General features: G+C 41.9%; 2 protein-coding genes across 3 annotated transcripts; one reads left to right on the forward strand and one right to left on the reverse strand.

Annotated features, from left to right (window-relative positions):
- Positions 1–4,460: 4,460 nt before the first annotated feature.
- LOC120644551 (AAA-ATPase At3g28580-like) lies at positions 4,461–6,438 on the reverse strand. 2 transcript variants are annotated; one of them, XM_039921197.1, is made up of 2 exons: positions 4,930–6,437; positions 4,461–4,845 (listed from the first exon to the last, which is right to left on the reverse strand). In XM_039921197.1, exons 1-2 carry the CDS (start codon positions 6,237–6,239, stop codon positions 4,722–4,724), a joined length of 1,434 nt encoding a protein of 477 aa, XP_039777131.1. In that variant the 5' UTR covers positions 6,240–6,437; the 3' UTR covers positions 4,461–4,721. The 2 variants fall into 2 exon arrangements, with proteins under 2 accessions (XP_039777131.1, XP_039777128.1); XM_039921194.1 differs by having other exon boundaries at positions 4,461–6,438.
- Positions 6,439–15,067: 8,629 nt separating this feature from the next.
- On the forward strand, positions 15,068–15,879 carry LOC120645682 (serpin-Z2B-like). Its single transcript, XM_039922442.1, has 2 exons — positions 15,068–15,364; positions 15,640–15,879. The coding sequence occupies exons 1-2, from the start codon at positions 15,068–15,070 to the stop codon at positions 15,877–15,879; spliced, it is 537 nt and encodes a 178-aa protein (XP_039778376.1).
- Positions 15,880–17,937: the final 2,058 nt, after the last annotated feature.

Raw genomic sequence — 17,937 nt, forward strand, 5'->3', positions numbered from 1 at the left:
CCACGAACTTGCGATCCAGTTATTTTTAAATCATATAAAAAGCAAACGAGGTCAGAAAATCATGAAACTTGTCAAGATGTCATGATATCATGTGTGGAGGCTGTGATAAAAATTTGGCAACATTTCGTGAAAGATTGTCACGTACGATGCTTACCACCTCGTCGGCCTCCACATGAAATCCTGAAACTTCTTCGGAGATTCTTCGGTTTGTAAGCATCGTATTAGACAACTTAGTATTTATTTATTAATATAACAGAGGTTTGAGTCGATCAAGGCTTACCCAAAGTTGTATGGTATGAATATATAGGATTTGTAACTTTGCTTAGTCAACGAATCGTACATGTTTTCGCACGTTTCCTTGTAACTTTCGTTGATCAGTTTCTGGTTGACTAGCAAAGGAGACATGAAGTCGATCTGATGGTGCCATTGATGTTTTCGGCTTCATTGGATCTCCTGTCTAAACGATGCAATAGAAATTTTATAATGCACACATATAATTATGTTCTTGTTAACAAAAAGTATTAATGTAGATGTAAGTGATACTTACAAAACCCAAATGGTGATGATAGAGGCGTCGAGGGCTTGTCGATGGTAAATGTGATATAAATTATGGAAGTACACCCAGAAGTCATCCTCCCTGCGGAAGAAATCATGGTCACGATACTTGACTCCAAACATTTTCCCTTCGTCTTTTGCCATTCGCAGGTACCATATATGCAAATTGAACATCTGTGTGCCTAGACTTTTCTCCTCTTCCTCAGTGACAAACGGTTTTCCATGCTGGAATGGAGTAATAGTGCGAGCGATAGGGATTTTTGCCTCCACATGCCCCGTTGCCTCCTCTAGCATTAATCCAGTTTCAGAAAGAAATATTGCGACCTGTAGGTCCGCTTGGAGTTGTACGTCCGTCGGGTGTAGGAGTGGCAACCCTGGCACCCGGAGGGGCTCGAGTTCTTTTTGTTGTGTGCCAAGCTGAGGAATGGTCTTGCCACATTTTTTCTTCAGATTTCTCACCTTGTGTGCCTTTGTCAGAGTACAATCATAGTCTGAGGGTAAGCTTTTCAGGTTTGGTGGGTTGTCTAGGTTTGCGAGAAGCTTTTTCCCTAGTTCTAGAGGTACATTTTCCCTCGGCGGGGGGACTTTAGGCTTCAATTGTTCTTTTATATATCGAGCAGTCTCCTCTTCCAACTCCCCAGTGGTTTTCTCGTAGGTTAATTGTCTTTCGACCGTTTTCTGCTTCTTCTTTGAAGGTCCAGCGGCTGGGAGGGATGCTGTCTTTTTCTTTCCCTTTTCTAGTGTAGGAGGTGTTGGAGTACTCGTGGCCCTTTGCGCCGGCGGAGACGGTGGTGAAGGAGGTGGTAGTGGGGACGGCGGTGAGGTAGGCCGCGGAGACGGGCGATCGGTCTGCACGGGAGCCGTTGTGCTTGCAGTAAGTTTGATGTCGGCCTTGAGCCATAGAACGACCCCGTGCAGTGCGTCTCCCAATGTCTTCTCTCCATCCCCTCCAATGAAGTCGAGCTCAAGATCCTCATTGTTTCCAACTATCTGCTCGACTGTGATGGAGGTGTAGCCAGGAGGTATCGGCCTTCCATGAATTGTAGTAGAAGGATTCTGGGGCAGGGCTGATCCGTATGCGACATGAATGGATATATTTCTTGCTCGCACATGAAGCTCGCACGGTGTCGGCATGGTGACATCATCTACTGGATACCTCTGGTCATCTACCGCCGTTGGCTCAATCTGGGGTTGCTGTTCCGCTTGTACGTCGGGCGCCGCCGTGGATGCAGAGCTGCTGCGTCGCTGAGAGGCCGGGCTTATCACAACATCCGGGTGCGACCCAGCAGTGCCCCTTTGGTTCAGAGCTAGCTGCACCGCCTCATTGACCCTGGCGTCCATCTGAGATTCCAAGGACGCAACCTTCTTGATCATCTTTTCTTCTATGGCACGAAGTTTCTCTTCCTGTTCTGCTTTGCTCTTTCGGTGAGCCTTATAAGAGGGATCTCCGGCCCAAGCAACTTTCCATGGGACCACGCCGATGCCGCGGGCTCGTCTAGGGTGTTTCGGATTCTTTAATGCCCTTGTGAGCTCATCATTCTCCCTTTGAGGATGGAATGTTCCTTGTTGAGTCTCATCTATTGCAGCGACTAGATCGCGGGGCACTTCTTGCATATGCTCGGGCACGACCAAACTTCCATCCAACTGGTTTAGTGTCACGCCATTAGCAAATAACCACCACTTGGATCTATCCGGCCAATCCCAAGTCGCCGGCCTGATGCCTCTATCTATAAGGTCCTGCTCCATCTTCTGCCATTTTTTAACTGACTTCTTGTACCCGCCAGCCCCAAGGTGGTGGCTGTACTTTTTATTTGCTGCATTCACCTTGGCTTGTTCGGATTTTTTTTGGGCTTCCTCTGATAGTTTGTATTGTTTGAACTCCTCCCAGTATGGTTTAACCTGAGGAAGATCGTCCCAGTTCGGCACCTTATCCTTCTTGATGTAATTGGTGTACAACTTCTTCTTCAAAGTTGCAAAGGCAAGGGCCATCTTTCTCAAGGCACATTTCTTCACAAGTTCTTGGTCAACTCCTTCAGAAAGAGTGAACATATCCTTGAGTTCTGCCCATAGCATTTCCTTCTGATGTGCAGGCACGGCGTGTTGCTATTCTTCGGGTTTGGTCGTTTTCCATAGTCTTGTGGTGATCGGAATTCTTGCCCGAACAATAACCCCACATTGGTTGACAAATTTTGTGCTAGCATCCTCTGGAGCACTTGGACAGCCCTCTGCATCCACTTCTCTGATGACCTGTCTTCCCTCCGTTTTCTTGGTTGGCCGGCGTCTCCCTTTTGACTGGCTCAACGAAGTCGATGCGGAGGTCAACTAAATTACAGAAAAGATATGTTAATCGCAAAACTAATCTACCGAAGTCACCATGCATATAGTTTTAAGATTCGTACTGGAACATGCTGCTGTTGATTGGGCGGCGGCACAAAGTCATCATCTTCTTCATCGGCATCTCCAGACATATTCAGGAACGAATCTGCTGTCCGAGCATCTTCTTCAGCGATTGGCTGGGTGGTGTTGACCCTCGTATCTTCGTTTATTGTGTCCAACATGTATTGCCCGGCGGCCTGCTCATCACCGAAGGGGTCCATCCTTAACTGAAACCGTAAAAATGTGTTAGAGTATTTGTCCATCCTTAAATGAAGCAGGAGAATAAAATTCTTTGAACGAATATGCGTGTTTGAGAGAGAGTGTGTGTGTGTATGTTAGAGCGACAGAGAAAGAGAGAGAGAGTTAGTGAGTGTGTGTGTGTCGTGGAACGGGGTCGAGGAACCGGGTCGAGGAACGGGGTTGAGGGTCGAGGTCTAGAGTTGAGGGTCGAGGGATGGCGAATGTGTGAGTTAGAGAGCGAATACGAAATTACTCGTCATCGTTACTCGTCGTCGTTACTCATCGTCGTTACACGAGTTACATGATAAATACATGAGTTACAGAAATACATGATAAATACATAAATACAAGCATTATTCACTCTCTATTTAAATACATGATTAAACAAAGTCTCTCTAATAACTAAATTCTATAACTAAATTATACACTATATATAAAGGATATAAAGTGGCTAGGAAAGTCCTTATAGGCGTACAGTATTGATGAAATGCAGTATGAAAATGTATTTAAAGTGATAGGTGTTGTTCATGTTTTACTTGTCTTCCTCAAACTGCCCCTGCTGCTCAAACTGCTCAGAAGATGGCTGCTCTGGGTACTGGTACTGGGGCTCCTCAGATGTATCAACGTCTACTCACGAACACATGGCCAAAAGCAAGGCACACAATAAGCATACAAGCAAACACTAACAAAAGCTAAGAAACAGTACATCAATACATAAAAACAGCACACTAAACTAGTCTAAAACTATTCTATGCATTACAACGATCCCGTGGGTATAAAGAACGCCTAAAACGGAGCTAAAACGCAAAATCTAGGCCTAAAACAAGTTCTAGGGGCTTATCTGCGAGAAAAACTAGGTTACAGGGGGTTTTCTGCAAAAACCGAGGGCCCAAACGTAATTAAACCTTAGATTCAGGGGCTAACCCGCAAAAACATCAGGGCTGGACTGCGGGTACTAAATCTAGAAAGGTCAGGGGGGTCTGAGTAAAAACCTGGGCCAAACTGCAATTACTTTTGAATAGAGGTGGACTGCGGGTTGATATTAAGAAAACCGAGGGGCTCTTTAACAAAAGCGCCAGGCGAACCGGTATGTTTGGATACAGGCCGTTGGATCTCGATCTGGTGGTCCAGATCTGATCGGTTTGGGTTCTAATCGCGGGCGTCCATCTCTGATCGGACGGATCTGGGCAACGGGCGCGCAGGGCGGCGGCGGAACACCGCCGGAGCAGAGCTCCGCGGCGGCGAGCTCGCCGGAGAAGGTGTTCTGGGGACTTGTACATAGAGTGAAAGAGTATAAAATTGGTGGTCTCATGTAGGTCTATATAAAATTTATATTGCCCGTAGCAACGCACGGGCACTATGCTAGTTATTATCAAAGTTTGAAAGGTTGACAAGACAAAGTCTACATAACATAAGTAGCAGTTGAGGTTCTGAGGTATCCAAGCTTAAGTGACTAACAAACACAAAAATTATGTAAAATAGCACAAGACAAAGATCTAGCAACCCTTATGATATACCAGGCCCCCTGTCTAACTTTCTTGTGCGTTAGGTTAGTCCTCTTTCGCCTCTTCCACTGAATCCATAGCAGGTGCTGCAGATTTCATCTTGGCCTTCTTCAGTGTTTCCACTAAACGTGCCAAGCAGTCATCTGCTTCTCTCCTCCTCTTGACCCGCAGCATGAGGTTACCGGCCACGTCTGCCGGTGCCCCATTCATCCCATCGAGCAATCGATCGATTTCACCGTTCCTCTTGCCCCGCGGCATGAGGCTACCAGCCACGTCTGCCGGAGTTGTGTCGATCTCATCGAGCAGTTGCCCGATTTCACCGAATAGTGAATGTTCGGTGATATAGCTCTTAGCGAGCATCTTGAAGCCCTCGAACCGGCAGTAGGACATCTCAATGTGCCTGTCCATCCTACCCCGCCGGATCAGCGCCGGGTCGAGCCGGTCAACGTGGTTCGTGGTGAACACGAAGATCCGCTCCGTGCCACAGGCCGACCACAGCCCGTCGACGAAGCTGAGCAGCCCCGACAGCGTCACTTTGCCTTTGTCTTTATTCTTGTCGGACAGCTCTATCGTCACCTGGTGGTTGTCGTCTTTCTCTTCGGCTGCCTCCTTGCTCTCGCGCTTGGTGGTGAGTTCGACCTCGATCGCGTCGATGTCCTCGATAACGATGATGGATCTGTCCGTCGTATCAAGGAAGAGCTTCCGCAGCTCGGCGTTGTCCTTGATGGATGTTAGGTCGAGGTCGTAGACATCATACTCGAGGAAGTTGGCCATAGCCCCGATCATGGTGGACTTGCCTGTGCCCGGCGGCCCATGCAGGAGGTATCCCCGCTTCCATGCCTTGCCGACCTTGGAGTGGTACTCCTTCGCCTCACGGAATGCCGTGAGATCCTCCATGATCTCGACCTTCTTGCTGTGGTCCATGGCGAGCATGTCGAACTTCGCCGGGGGATTGTACGGGACCCTGATCCAATGGCTCTTCCCATCTCGGGAGTGGTTGGTGAACAGTAGCCTCTGCCGGTTCGTGGCGATTAGCTCGTGCCACTCCCGGACAACGCTGGGCAGGTAGGAGTCGACCACAAGTGTGCGGTGGCGCTTGAGAAACACCAGCCTGTAGCACCGAGGCTCGTCGGAGTCCCCAGTGAAGAGGCTGATGACGGTGCCCCCCTTGTTCTTGGCGGATTTGGGGCACAGCCTCCACCACATGCGGACTCCCTCGAAGTTGTCGACGACCTCCTGGTTCTCGTCCAGACTGATAAGCGGGTCGTCGTACTTGCTGTTGTTGCGGAGCTCGGCCTTGAGCTTGCTTGCATGATCCAAGCACGCCCTTCTCAGGTAGGTGGAGACGGCGTCGAATAATTTGTTCCGACCGATCCTCTCTTGACCGTACTCGGAGATGGTGATCTGCTCATAGGGGTTGAAGTAGGACATCACCATGGGAACCAAGCTACTGATGATGTACCTAGCCTCATCATGGACGTGCTCCGGCATCCTCGACCAAAGCAAGCCGAAGCCAGCCATGGCCGACCCGAACCCTACCCACTTCTCCACAGATAACGCCATGAATGCACACTGCAGCCCCTACTCACGTAATCAAGCTAGCTGGCTCTCTGTAATGGTTGCCGTTGTGGCTGTGTATGTTTATTGTTGCTTCTATGCCCTCGGCTTATATAATCGGTGATTTGGCGCGTAAATTATCCGCACGGCATCGTCGAAATTTCGTCGAAGCAATTAAGTGCAAGAGGTGCTATTTCGACGAAATTTCGGCGGGCGTAGATGAAAAGCAACTTTAGGCTTGGGTACCAGCACGAGAGGGGCCTATCACCACCATGTTGGGTCTAGGATTTTGTTTGGAATCTCTGGATGCGTGGGTGGACCAGAGTTGAGAGCCAACGTCAATAGGCCGGACGGTTAACTGCTATTTATAAAAGAACTAGCAAGGTGGCCCGCGCTAATAGCGCGGGTAGCTAGTTTTTTATTTAATTCTTTAAAAATATTTACATTGACAGAAGAGATGTATTTTGTAATTTATTTACCTCTCATTTGCTCTTGTTGAATATTATACTACTTGCAACTTTTTATGCATAGGAGTTCATATCAATCATCACTTTTTATGTTGCTTTATTCTATATTATAGTTGCATATTTTAGTGCTTAAACCTGCAAAATCTAAATTTGAGGATTAAATTCAATTTTGGATCACCTTGAATACAGAGCAAATTTTACATAATTGTATTCATATAAAGTTTTTTATAATTATGAAATATATTTATATGTATTTGATAGTTATGTTTGCCAACAATCTGTAACTTAGATGTTGGAGTTCGATTTGTATCTTGCAATATTTTGATTAATATTTAGCAAAAATATATCTAGTGTAGTTGTTAGAGCACTTAAATAGCATATAGCAGATCTAGACCTAACTCATCATCGGAGCGAAATAAAAATGATCATAGATTAGACAAAAAAAGTTATGTTAAAAAATAAGTTGAGGCCTCCTGCTGGCTTTGGTAAATAAATGTTATGCAAAACTTATATATATGCGTGCTATGTTAATGCATATATGTTTTAAATTTTTTATTTAACCGAACCTATTATTATTTTTCCCACTCTGCATAATTTATTTATTTTTAGCCTATATGACTGCATATATTGGTCTACTTTAGAGTTTTGTCATCTCGGTGATAGATAGTTCCATATATATTTTTGTTGTTGTTTCTAACTCTTTTCTTTATTTTTCATTTTCTCTAGCAATTTTTATTGATTTCTCTGTCTTCTATTTTGTTCCTCGGTATATTTGAAATCGATTAGTGTGTATCGCATCTGATGCATCTAATGGAGAAGTTTCCTATTTAGTATTGTGCCTCAGGGTTTTTTTTTTCTGAGCGAAGAGGAGCATCGACAACGTACATTTGTTTGAATCATTTGATTTTGTACTGTAGGCAATCGACTTTGAGATAGATTAGCAGGGCTTCAGCCCTGTATCTGTGGCTAAAATAATTTCAGTTGTGGCTTCTTTGATGGAGCAGCTTTTTTATGGATATAGAGCTGTTTTGAAAACCGTTTGGTAGAACCGCTTCTTCTATTTTTTCATGAATATATGAAAGATGTCAAATGTCCAATGGGACATAACTATAATTTAATATTTTTCTCATTCTAATGATATTATTTATAGACTAAACCAATAAATTCACTTTTGTCCTTTTCTTTTGCCCTCATTTTCTCATTTTTCCTGCCTTCTTTTTCTATTCTCCTTTTTCTACTTTCCTTACCCATTCAATCTTGGTGCTTCTTTATCTTTTTCTCTTCTCTTTCTCTATACTTCTTTAGAGGTATCGATCACATTTGTGTTCCATGCCTAGTGTGTACTTATAGAAGATTAGATGGGGATAATAATGTTAATAATTATCTATGCTATTTGATTCCTCACATGACTAACTCCCTGCTTTTTCCCATGCATCTATTTAGATTGAGCTAATAATAGTCACATTTATTTGTAGGGTTCGGTGCTTTACCCTTTATCCCTTTATCCCAGTGATTATTACTTGTATGGAACTATTATATGCCCATAGAATCATAATTCTTTGTTGACCACCATCAGATTAGTTTGTATAACTAAAGTTGTTCAAGAATATGCAATATTTATGATGATAATTCTTGTTTGGAGAAAGTATTGGTTCTTTAGCGGATATTTCTCTCACATTAATTCGTCTGTGTATTCATTGGCCCACACTTACAATCATAAGGTGCCAATGGTCTTGCAATAGATTGCAATATGTGAAACTCTGCGCATCATCATTATTTTTTCGTCCCTATCTTGACGTTTGGTTGCTCCAGAAGAAATGGATTGATTGAGTTCAGCAATTATTTTTGAGTAGAATCCAGTGTGCTTCATGCAGCTGCATGTACTGCATGACGTTCTTGGGACTCAAAAAGTTGTGATTCGGAATCTCGGACAAAGACTATGGTCGTGTCGTAGTGCAGGGCGTTCCAAAGATTTTTCAAAGCAATTATCCCTTTCAATAGTACCAATACAATACAACTATGGTCGTGTTGTCACGCTTATGCTGCTGCCATTTTTTTTGCATCTTTAAGGAAGGTTAATGTGAGACATAGATGGTAACATGAGTTTTTATGTCATGCGGACCCTATATCTCATCGCGTTTCTTTACTCCATCATCATCACGAAATCGTCCGTCCATCCATCTTCGACATCCCTTCACGTCGGGGCAGTGCCACGACACCGGGGGCACATCGCGTCGGAGGCTCCCTCTGCCAGCCTGTTGCCAGCGACCACCGTGCTGCTAGCTACCAGTAGTTGCTAGGAATTCAAGTCAACATTATCTCTTTGCAAAGAGGTATTAACAGTTCATATTAATTCTAAAACATATGTTTTCCCATCAAGCTCACGTATTACACATGCCCCCCTCTTCTTCAATCGTCCAAAACGCATAATCCGTTTGCAAAACTTTTAACAGATACTAACAATATGACATACTAAAAAATTAGTCAACTGACAACAGTTGGACAGTCATAGAATAACATAGGAATTTCTAGACCCTCTCGACGAACGTGGTGGTTTGTTTTAACACTCCCTTAATAATATAATAGAATTTATACTTTTAATTTTAAATTTAGCTATTCAGCTAATATTAATTTTTATCTAGTGGTAATGCTATTTTTTTTAATTTGATAATTCAGAATTTTCCTATTTAGTAATTGTATTCAACATGGACTCTTTGATTAAGCCCTAATTTCCTTATTTTTTTAAATTCCGAATTAAACTATTTACTAATAGTATTCAGCATGGACTCCTTGCCATGTCTTAATTTTCCTTAATTTTTTAAATCCGAAATTAGCTATTTATTAATCGTATTTGATATGAACTCTTGAGTTAGTTTGAACTGTTAGATCTTCATAAAATCCAACGGTGCAAATTCTTCTCTTTTTTATCTAGTGGTAATGCTACGTCAGCGCTCGGCGCGCGCGGTAGAAGCGATCGCGACGCGCGGCCGTTCGGAGGAAGCACCGAAGCAGCGACGCGCTTGCGCTAGCTCCTACAAGTTAGCTACGGTCGAATCTTAGGTTTTGGAGTCTAGTTTTCTCCTGTCTAGATTTTAGACCAGTGGGCCAATTTGTATTCTACAAGCTATTTTTTTTCTGGCGGGTGATGGTTTGAGATCCATATGGATGTCGAAGTGCTATTTTCAAAGGAAGCGACTACTCAACAATCCAGTGGACTTTGTTTTTCAACCAGTCAGAACTGGATACATGCGCATGGAGCCAATACTTACGATGGTGGCACAACATGCGAATCGAAGCAGATCAAAGACCCGATAACTTGAAAAGAGAGGTTGCACAACTGAAACCAAAACCCGATAAGAAAAGAATCTTGGTGGATCAACATCTAAACCTGATAACAAAACAGGCTTGACCCACTCAGGTTATATATAATAAACAATTGAGCATACTTACACATCTACAATAAGCTGTTGTTGGAAAATAACTTAGAACTAGATATTAAACTAAAATAATTTGTCACATGGTCACTTTGGTACAAGTAGCACTGTACTTAAACTGCACAACACAGAGGATTTCAATTCAAATATTTTTAGATTTAGATATTAGGTGTATCAGTAAAATGTAATTCTGAAATAGCTAAGTGGGCAAGCCTGGTTCAAGGAACTAGTCTGAAACTCACACACAACTCAGGCAAGAATCGAGTACCCAACACTCAAGGTCTCATATACACAACCATAAGTGGAAACTCTTTACTAATATATAGCACCTAGAGGAGAACAATCACATTATTAAAATAAAACACTTCAGGCATCAGCTCAGCATCATGCTAGCAGGAGCAAGCTTAAGTGGATGGATGCATCTTCCTTTTTGTAGCCATCTGATTCAGAAACAAAAATTAGAAAACAGGATATGAGCAGCCATAATAAGATTGAAACTGAAAGCACTAAACTGATGTGATGCTCAAATAAATTTCAAACTCGAGCTGCTAATTAGCAAAGAAGAAACCCAACCAACAGGAAAAGCACAAGGACATGCTACTATGATCTGCCAGACTACTGAACATAGGAGCGACACAGGTATCACAGAGAAACCAAGTTTGAACTTCACACAGAATAAAAAACTGAAATTTTAAAACTGAAAGCACTAAACAGACGTACTACAGACTGAAACTGAATGTAGAAGCTAAAATTTTAAAACTGAAAGCACTAAACAAACAAACTAAAACAAAAACAAAAAAACAAGCACAACATGCAAGCACGCAATGAACTCTTAACTGAATATGGTAGACTGCTGTAACATGCAATGAACTCAGCTCAGTCAGCAAATACTTACAGGTTGAAAGACAAAGGCCCACCAAAGTTATGAGAAGGGAGCATATACTGTGTTCATTCTTAATTTCTTTGAAAGTATAGTTTCATATAGTTTAAACACTCACCAAGATTGCTTGTTATTTGGGGGATTATTCAACTGATATGCAGGAACCCAAAGTACTTGACCCAAAATCCAAATCGAAAACCAGTGAAAACTCATATATAAGTAGAGAGCTGAAAACTCTTTGAATGGAGCTATTTCAAAATGTCTGCAATCTAAAGATAGAACTAGTCAAAATAAACATGTCATTGCAAATTTACTCCAAGCTAATCATGTGAGGGAGAGCTATTAATACAATAGAGTTCGTTAATGATTGTTCTCATGATTGCTTGAGTGATGTCTCAATGTTGCATGAAAAAGATAATTCACACAATTATACCTCTATCAAGTGATGCACTGATGAACTGAAAAAACACAACACCATTCAGAAACCAAAACACTGAATATTGACTGAACTAGCCGATAAAACCTAAAAAATAATATAAGGAAGTCCTACATATCAATGCTAGCATAGTATAGTGATTAAAAAACTCAGGAATAATTGAAGCCAGAAATGTTCAGACATTTTGCATGCAGAGGCAGTTCAGTTCAAACCAACCTGGAGGCTTATCTTTTCTTTATTATACCCAAGCATGGAGTGTAATGTAAAATTAGCTACATGCTACACCTGTCAACTCAGGAAGTAAACATCTCAACATCTTACTTCTAGAATACTTCCAAACTTAAGTTGTATAAGCACTTTGCCTAAGATTAAAGTTGCATTTCCTTTCTGAAAAAAGAAAGCTCATGATATACTCTAATTTTTCTTCTCTGTGTCATTTATTACTTCTCTTACTCACCTACAGGCAATCAGAAAATCAATGCTAAAATTTCCTGAACAATCTATATACTAGTAGAATAATAAATTAGCTATATCATATTATCACTATTGAGATCCTGGCAAGTAGGACAATCATGCGTTCTCAAAACAAACCATTTGTAGAGCAAAAAATTCACACACTGAAGATGAACCATAGCTGCAAACGACTGAAGACAATAGATCAGCAAATACATACCACCATTGATTCTATCAACAGTACAGATCTAAATGAACTAAAAGCACACCACAAAGATTAGGGATCTGAGTATCTAACCATAAGAATTTTTTTGCATGATTCAGGGGAGACAGAGAGAAGCCATGAGATAGTGTCCAAATACCTTTAGAATTTGATGAATCAAAACCAAATATCTTCATAATCAAGTATTTGATTGATAGAAGACTGAAAAAATTGAAGATAATGGTGCCTGCATATGGGAATAACAAAAACAAATATCCATTCAAAAAACATTCGATCGATGAGGAACAAAATAAACAACTGACTGATGATTAGAAAATTCGATTTTGAAAAATCGTTATGTTCCATAATACTTTTATATGAGGTTAATAATTCAAACGATACTGACAAAAATGGTTATTAGCAAAAAAAAAGGAAAATGAGTACATCTTATTTGTAGAGATATATATGTATTTGCAAAAGCTAATATAAAGCACATGTCGCTTCCGTTCTTGTCATTACTACACTGAAAAAAAGAAAGATAGATTGATTAATAAACGTTTGAAGTTATGTTGAACTTTACATTTGTGCATGTAAAAAAATATGAATACTACAAATTTGTAAAATTGATTCTAGAATTTATAAACTTGAACTATCATGTTACAAACTTTGTTAATGCCGGGTTCAAAACTTTGAACTATCACATTATAAACTTTACGCTGCTAGGTTTAAAAAACTTTATACTCAGAACTTATAAACTTTGCACTATGACATACAAATTTATATACTTTAGGTACAAATCTTTAAACTATGACATTATAAACTTTGTCCTAATAGGTTCGGAACTTTACACTCAGAATTTAAAAAGTTCCAACTATGGCATTACAAAATTTATAATGCTAGGTTAAAAACTTTGAAATATCACATTATAAACTTTGTACTCTTGGGTTGAAAACTTTATGCTCAGATTTTGTAAAAAGTTTTAAATTATCACATCAAGAACTACATAGGTTGAAAATTTTATGCTCAGAATTTGTAAAAGCTTTGAATTATCATATCGGAAACTTGGTTAATGCTAGATTCAAAACTTTGAACTATCACATTATAAACTTTACGCTATTAGGTTTAAAAAACTTTGTACTCAGATTTTATAAAACTTTGAACTATGACATTACAAGTTTATGTAATTGTAGAGATCTTTAGACTATGACATGATAAGCTTTGTCTAGTAGGTTCAGAACTTTACATTCAGAATTTAAAAACTTTCAACTATGGCATTACAAAATTTGTAATGCTAGGTTAAAAATTTTGAGGTATCACATTATAAACTTTGTACTCTTGAGTTGAAAACTTGACACTCAGAATTTATAAAAAGCTTTGAACTATCCCATCAAAAACTACAAAGGTTGAAAATTTTACACTCAAAATTTATAAAAGCTTTGAATTATCACATCAGAAACTTTGTAATGCTAGGTTACAAACTTTAAACTATCATATTATAAATTTTGTACTGCTAGGTGGGAAGCTTTCCACTTAGAATTAATAAAAACTTTGAACTATGGCAATATAAACTTTGGACTAATAGCTTCGAAACTTAACACTATATCTTTAAACTTTGTGATGGCACGTTCAAAAACTTTACAGTTAGAATTTGCAAAACTTTTCAACAATCACATTGCAAACTTTGTGATGGCAGGTTAAACTTTGAACTATCACATTATAAACTTTGTACTGCTAGGTTCAGAACTTTACACTTGGAATTTATAAACCTTAAACTATGATATTACAAACTTTTTACTGCTAAGTTCAGAACTTTACACTCAAAATTTATAAAAATTTTGAATTATCACAATACAAACTTTGTAATGGTAGGTTAAAAATTTTGAACTATCACATTATAAACTTTTTGATGCTAGGTTGAAAACTTTACATTCGGAATTTATAAACTTTGAACTATGACATTACAAACTTTGTACTTCTAGGTTCAAAACTTTGAACAATAACATTATAAACAAAGTATTGCTAGGTTGAAGACTTTAGACACAGAATTGATAAAACTTTGAACTATCGCATTATAAACTTTGTAGTGCTAGGTAAAAAACTATCGCATTATAAACATTGTACTACTAGATTGAAAACATTACATTCAGAATTTATAAAAACTTTGAACTATGACATTGCAAACTTGTACTGGTATACAAAACTTTGTACTGCTAGTCTTGTCCAATATATTGCTGCAGATTCATCTGTATGTAACAAAAAGATGCATATTCTAAATCTTCCCGTGCAGCATTCAAACTTGAAAAAAATACATGTATGTATATTTAAGAACATGATCAATTGGTACTAGCCTTACTCCAAAATTGTTGTTGCATGCTCAGGCTCCTCAAACACGTGATCTTTCATATCACCAACTACTCTTCGTCTAAGCGCATCAAATATTGAGCTCACCAACAAACATGCAAAGCAAGAAATTAACAAATAAATAAAAACAAATACTCCATTGTAAACAACACAAACAAAAACACTCAAAAACTATTTTATGCATTGCAATGAACTCACAAGCACAAAAATCTTTTAAAGCCAGCCCACCAGCCACCGCGTGGCATGCATCCGAGATGGCTCAGGTGAGGCGCCGCCGCCGCCTGCAGGATGTCATTGAAGTCCAAGGATGGTTCGGAACCAGGATTATTTTGATTGATTTGTTTTCCTTTGGTTTCTTCCATTAACTTTCAATCTCGAAAAAGGAAACAAGCACGAGCATGCACACGCGTTGAGATAAATAAGACCATGTAGTGCAGAACCGGTAAACAAAACCTATGGACGACGTTGGGATGCATGAGCAGAAACCGGCCGCGATCTAAACCAATCGGACGGCCAAAAAATATGTGATGGACAGGACTATATATTTATTTAACCGTGCGCCGTCTTATTTGCTTGCATCGATACACGTACAGACGGCAACATGGAAGAGGCGGCGGCGAGGTCAAGCAAGAAGGCGCGCGGGACCGCAGCTTCTAGCCTGGCGGCGTTCGCGCTCCGCCTGGCCAAGCATCTTTCTGACGTCGAAGGTGGTGGTGGTGGCCAGAACCTCGTCTTCTCGCCGTTGTCCATCTATGCCACGCTAGCCCTGATGTCGGCTGGGGCACGTGGCACCACCCTGAACGAGGTGCTGGCCGTGCTCGGCTCGGCGTCGCGCGACGAGATCGCCGAGTTCGTCAGTGCCGTGGTGGAGCGCGCCTTCGCCAACCGCTCAAGTCCGGTGCGCCCATTGTCGCATTCGCCTGCGCGCTCTGGCACGAGAAGGCGGTGGCTCTGAAGCCGGCTTACAGAACGGCCGCCGTACGTGGAATCCTACAAGGCCGAGATGCACGCCGCTGATTTCATGAACAAGGTCAGTTTCTTTGATTTACCAATATATCAATATTACCTATAATATCAATACAAATACAGAACAACAACAAGAATTAGATCCGAAGATTGCTTCAGCCACATGTTAATCAATTTGTGAATTAATGAAATAATATATGCATGCAGCCAGAGGAGGCAACAAAGAAAATCAACAGATGGGTTTCGAAAGCCACAAAGCATCTCACCACCTCAATCCTTCCTCAAGGTTCCGTACGCTCTAACACCGCCCTCGTACTCGCCAACGCCATCTACTTCAAGGGCAGGTGGTCCATGTCCTTTGCCAAGAAAGACACCGAGACCAGGCCCTTCCAACAGCTTGACGGCAGCTACGTGAACACGCTGTTCATGCGCGACCGGAACGATTAGGCCATGGTGGAGTACAACGGGTTCAAGGTGCTCAAGCTATCCTACCAGACACACCGGTAAGGCCAGGTCTCTGACGAGCACCCCGGGTTCTCCATGTGCGTCTTCGTCCCGGACGCCCACGACGGCCTGCCGAACCTCATGGACATGATGGCCTCCCGCCCCAACTTCCTGTGGGACTACATGCCGAGGGAACACGTCGAGGTTGACGATTTGCGATTGCCCAAGTTCAAGCTCTCTTTCTCCAGCAAAATCAGTGGTGATCTCAAGGCCATGGGGATTAAGGCCGCCTTTAAGAAAGGCACTGCCGACTTTGCTGATATGCTGGTGGACGATGAGAATCGCCTGGTTGGAGCATGTTTTCCACAAGGCGGTCATCGAAGTGAACGAGGAAGGGACAGAAGCAGTGGCCTCTACTGCTTGCGTGCATGTCCGAGATTGTTGTCGTCTTCGTTCTCACCCAGTGAGTTTTGTTGCCAACCATCCGTTTGTGTTCTTTGTGGTGGAGGTGGTGTCCGGTGTTGTCGTCTTCATGGGACATGTTCTTGACCCGACGAAATCAGAGTAAACGACGTAGGGGCTGTTTGGTTGATGCCATAACAGGCAACTGCCTGACAACCAATCTGGACCATCAGACCGGCCTGAACTTATGCCTGGTTAGGCAAAATTGTCTGGGCGACAAACCAAACAGCACCGTGGTGTGTGAAGTTTTGTGGTAGAACTGAAGCCGCCCCAATACATGTGGAGTTGCTTCATGAAGAATAAAATTAAAGCTTTATGTATTTTTGTGCTACCAAAGTGCTAGTCTTAATTCATGCAGAGTTCAGACATGCATACTAGTAGTAGTATCATTTTTCAGAGTATCCCCACTCATGCTCAGAGACCTACTACTATATGAAATGAGATAAACATACTAATAATCATGTTTAGCTGTTCATGCAGAGTTTGAAATGAGCTAAACATGATTATTAGTACGTAGTTATCAAATTATATCAAATTGGACTACCGTGCTTTGTGTCCGATATTGAATTAATGTTCAGAAGAGTCCAAAGGGTGCTAGAGGTAACATATACTAAATTTAAGAGTAATCAATAAGGAGCTAATGCGGGGACATAGTGCTTTTTTTATGCAAGGTGCTCTTTATTACTAACTAGGCAGGTTGGCGCTCATCACGATCTATCCGTCCAGGTTCTCGGTGGTCGGATCATAGTCCGGCCTATGGACATCCCATGCCACCGAGGTGTACTCTGTGAGACGGCTGTGGACACTTGGGTTGCTATACGCCTCGGGCCTGTCCTCCGGTCTGTAGTCGATGTCGGACGTCGCCCTACCCATGTGCGCCATAGCGTACGCCTTGAAGATAGAGCAAGGCTGGCCTCCATGCGACGCCGACTACGAGAAAAATAGCAGGATGATTAGAAAACATTCATAATTGAGTGTCAGAATAAACAAACGAATTCACTTACCTAGGACTCTGCTAATCCGGTGAGGGTGCCTTGATGGTGTGGTACACCTGGCATCATCAAAACGGCAGTCCCGAGCAGCGTCGTGGGTCCGCCGCCACTCCTCGGAGCACCACTTATCCACCATCTGCGCCCTGCACTCGGGATGCGAGGCGCACCAGTAAGGAATCACCTACACGACATCAAGCACAGGACATATCAGAAGATCAAATGAAGCCAACTTAATCTCAAAAGGAATCGATGTTAATGATGTGTACTTACCTCTAGGTACTGGTCCCAGGTCAGCGACAGGAGTCTTGCCTCACTCTTGGGGATCTTCTCTCCCAAGATGGACCCGTGGTACGTGACGATGGCCTGGATGCGTGCCTCGTAGTGCATGTCCACGATGAGCTTCTTGCAGCATCGGGTAGCAACCGCCTCCGCCCTGGCCTCGTACCCCGGCTCGCATCTGTAGAAATCCTGCATACAAACATGATGTATTCATTTATTATTTGAAGACAATCCAATGAATGCGATATATTAAGCAATATACTATGAGGAAGACTTACCCATAGCTCGGCCCTAACCGGCTCCGCCTTGTTGTTGAAGGCTTTGCTGT

The sequence above is a fragment of the Panicum virgatum genome, chromosome 8K (genome assembly GCF_016808335.1).
Source record: "Panicum virgatum strain AP13 chromosome 8K, P.virgatum_v5, whole genome shotgun sequence".
Taxonomy (NCBI): Eukaryota; Viridiplantae; Streptophyta; class Magnoliopsida; order Poales; family Poaceae; genus Panicum; species Panicum virgatum.

Coding starts and splice junctions, on each gene's coding strand:
- LOC120644551 (XM_039921194.1), bottom strand. CDS start 6,239: ATGGCGTTATCTGTGGAGAAGTGGGTAGGGTTCGGGTCGGCCATGGCT.
- LOC120645682 (XM_039922442.1), top strand. CDS start 15,068: ATGGAAGAGGCGGCGGCGAGGTCAAGCAAGAAGGCGCGCGGGACCGCA. Junction 15,365..15,639: donor TCGCCAACCGCTCAAGTCCG/GTGCGCCCATTG, acceptor ATATGCATGCAG/CCAGAGGAGGCAACAAAGAA.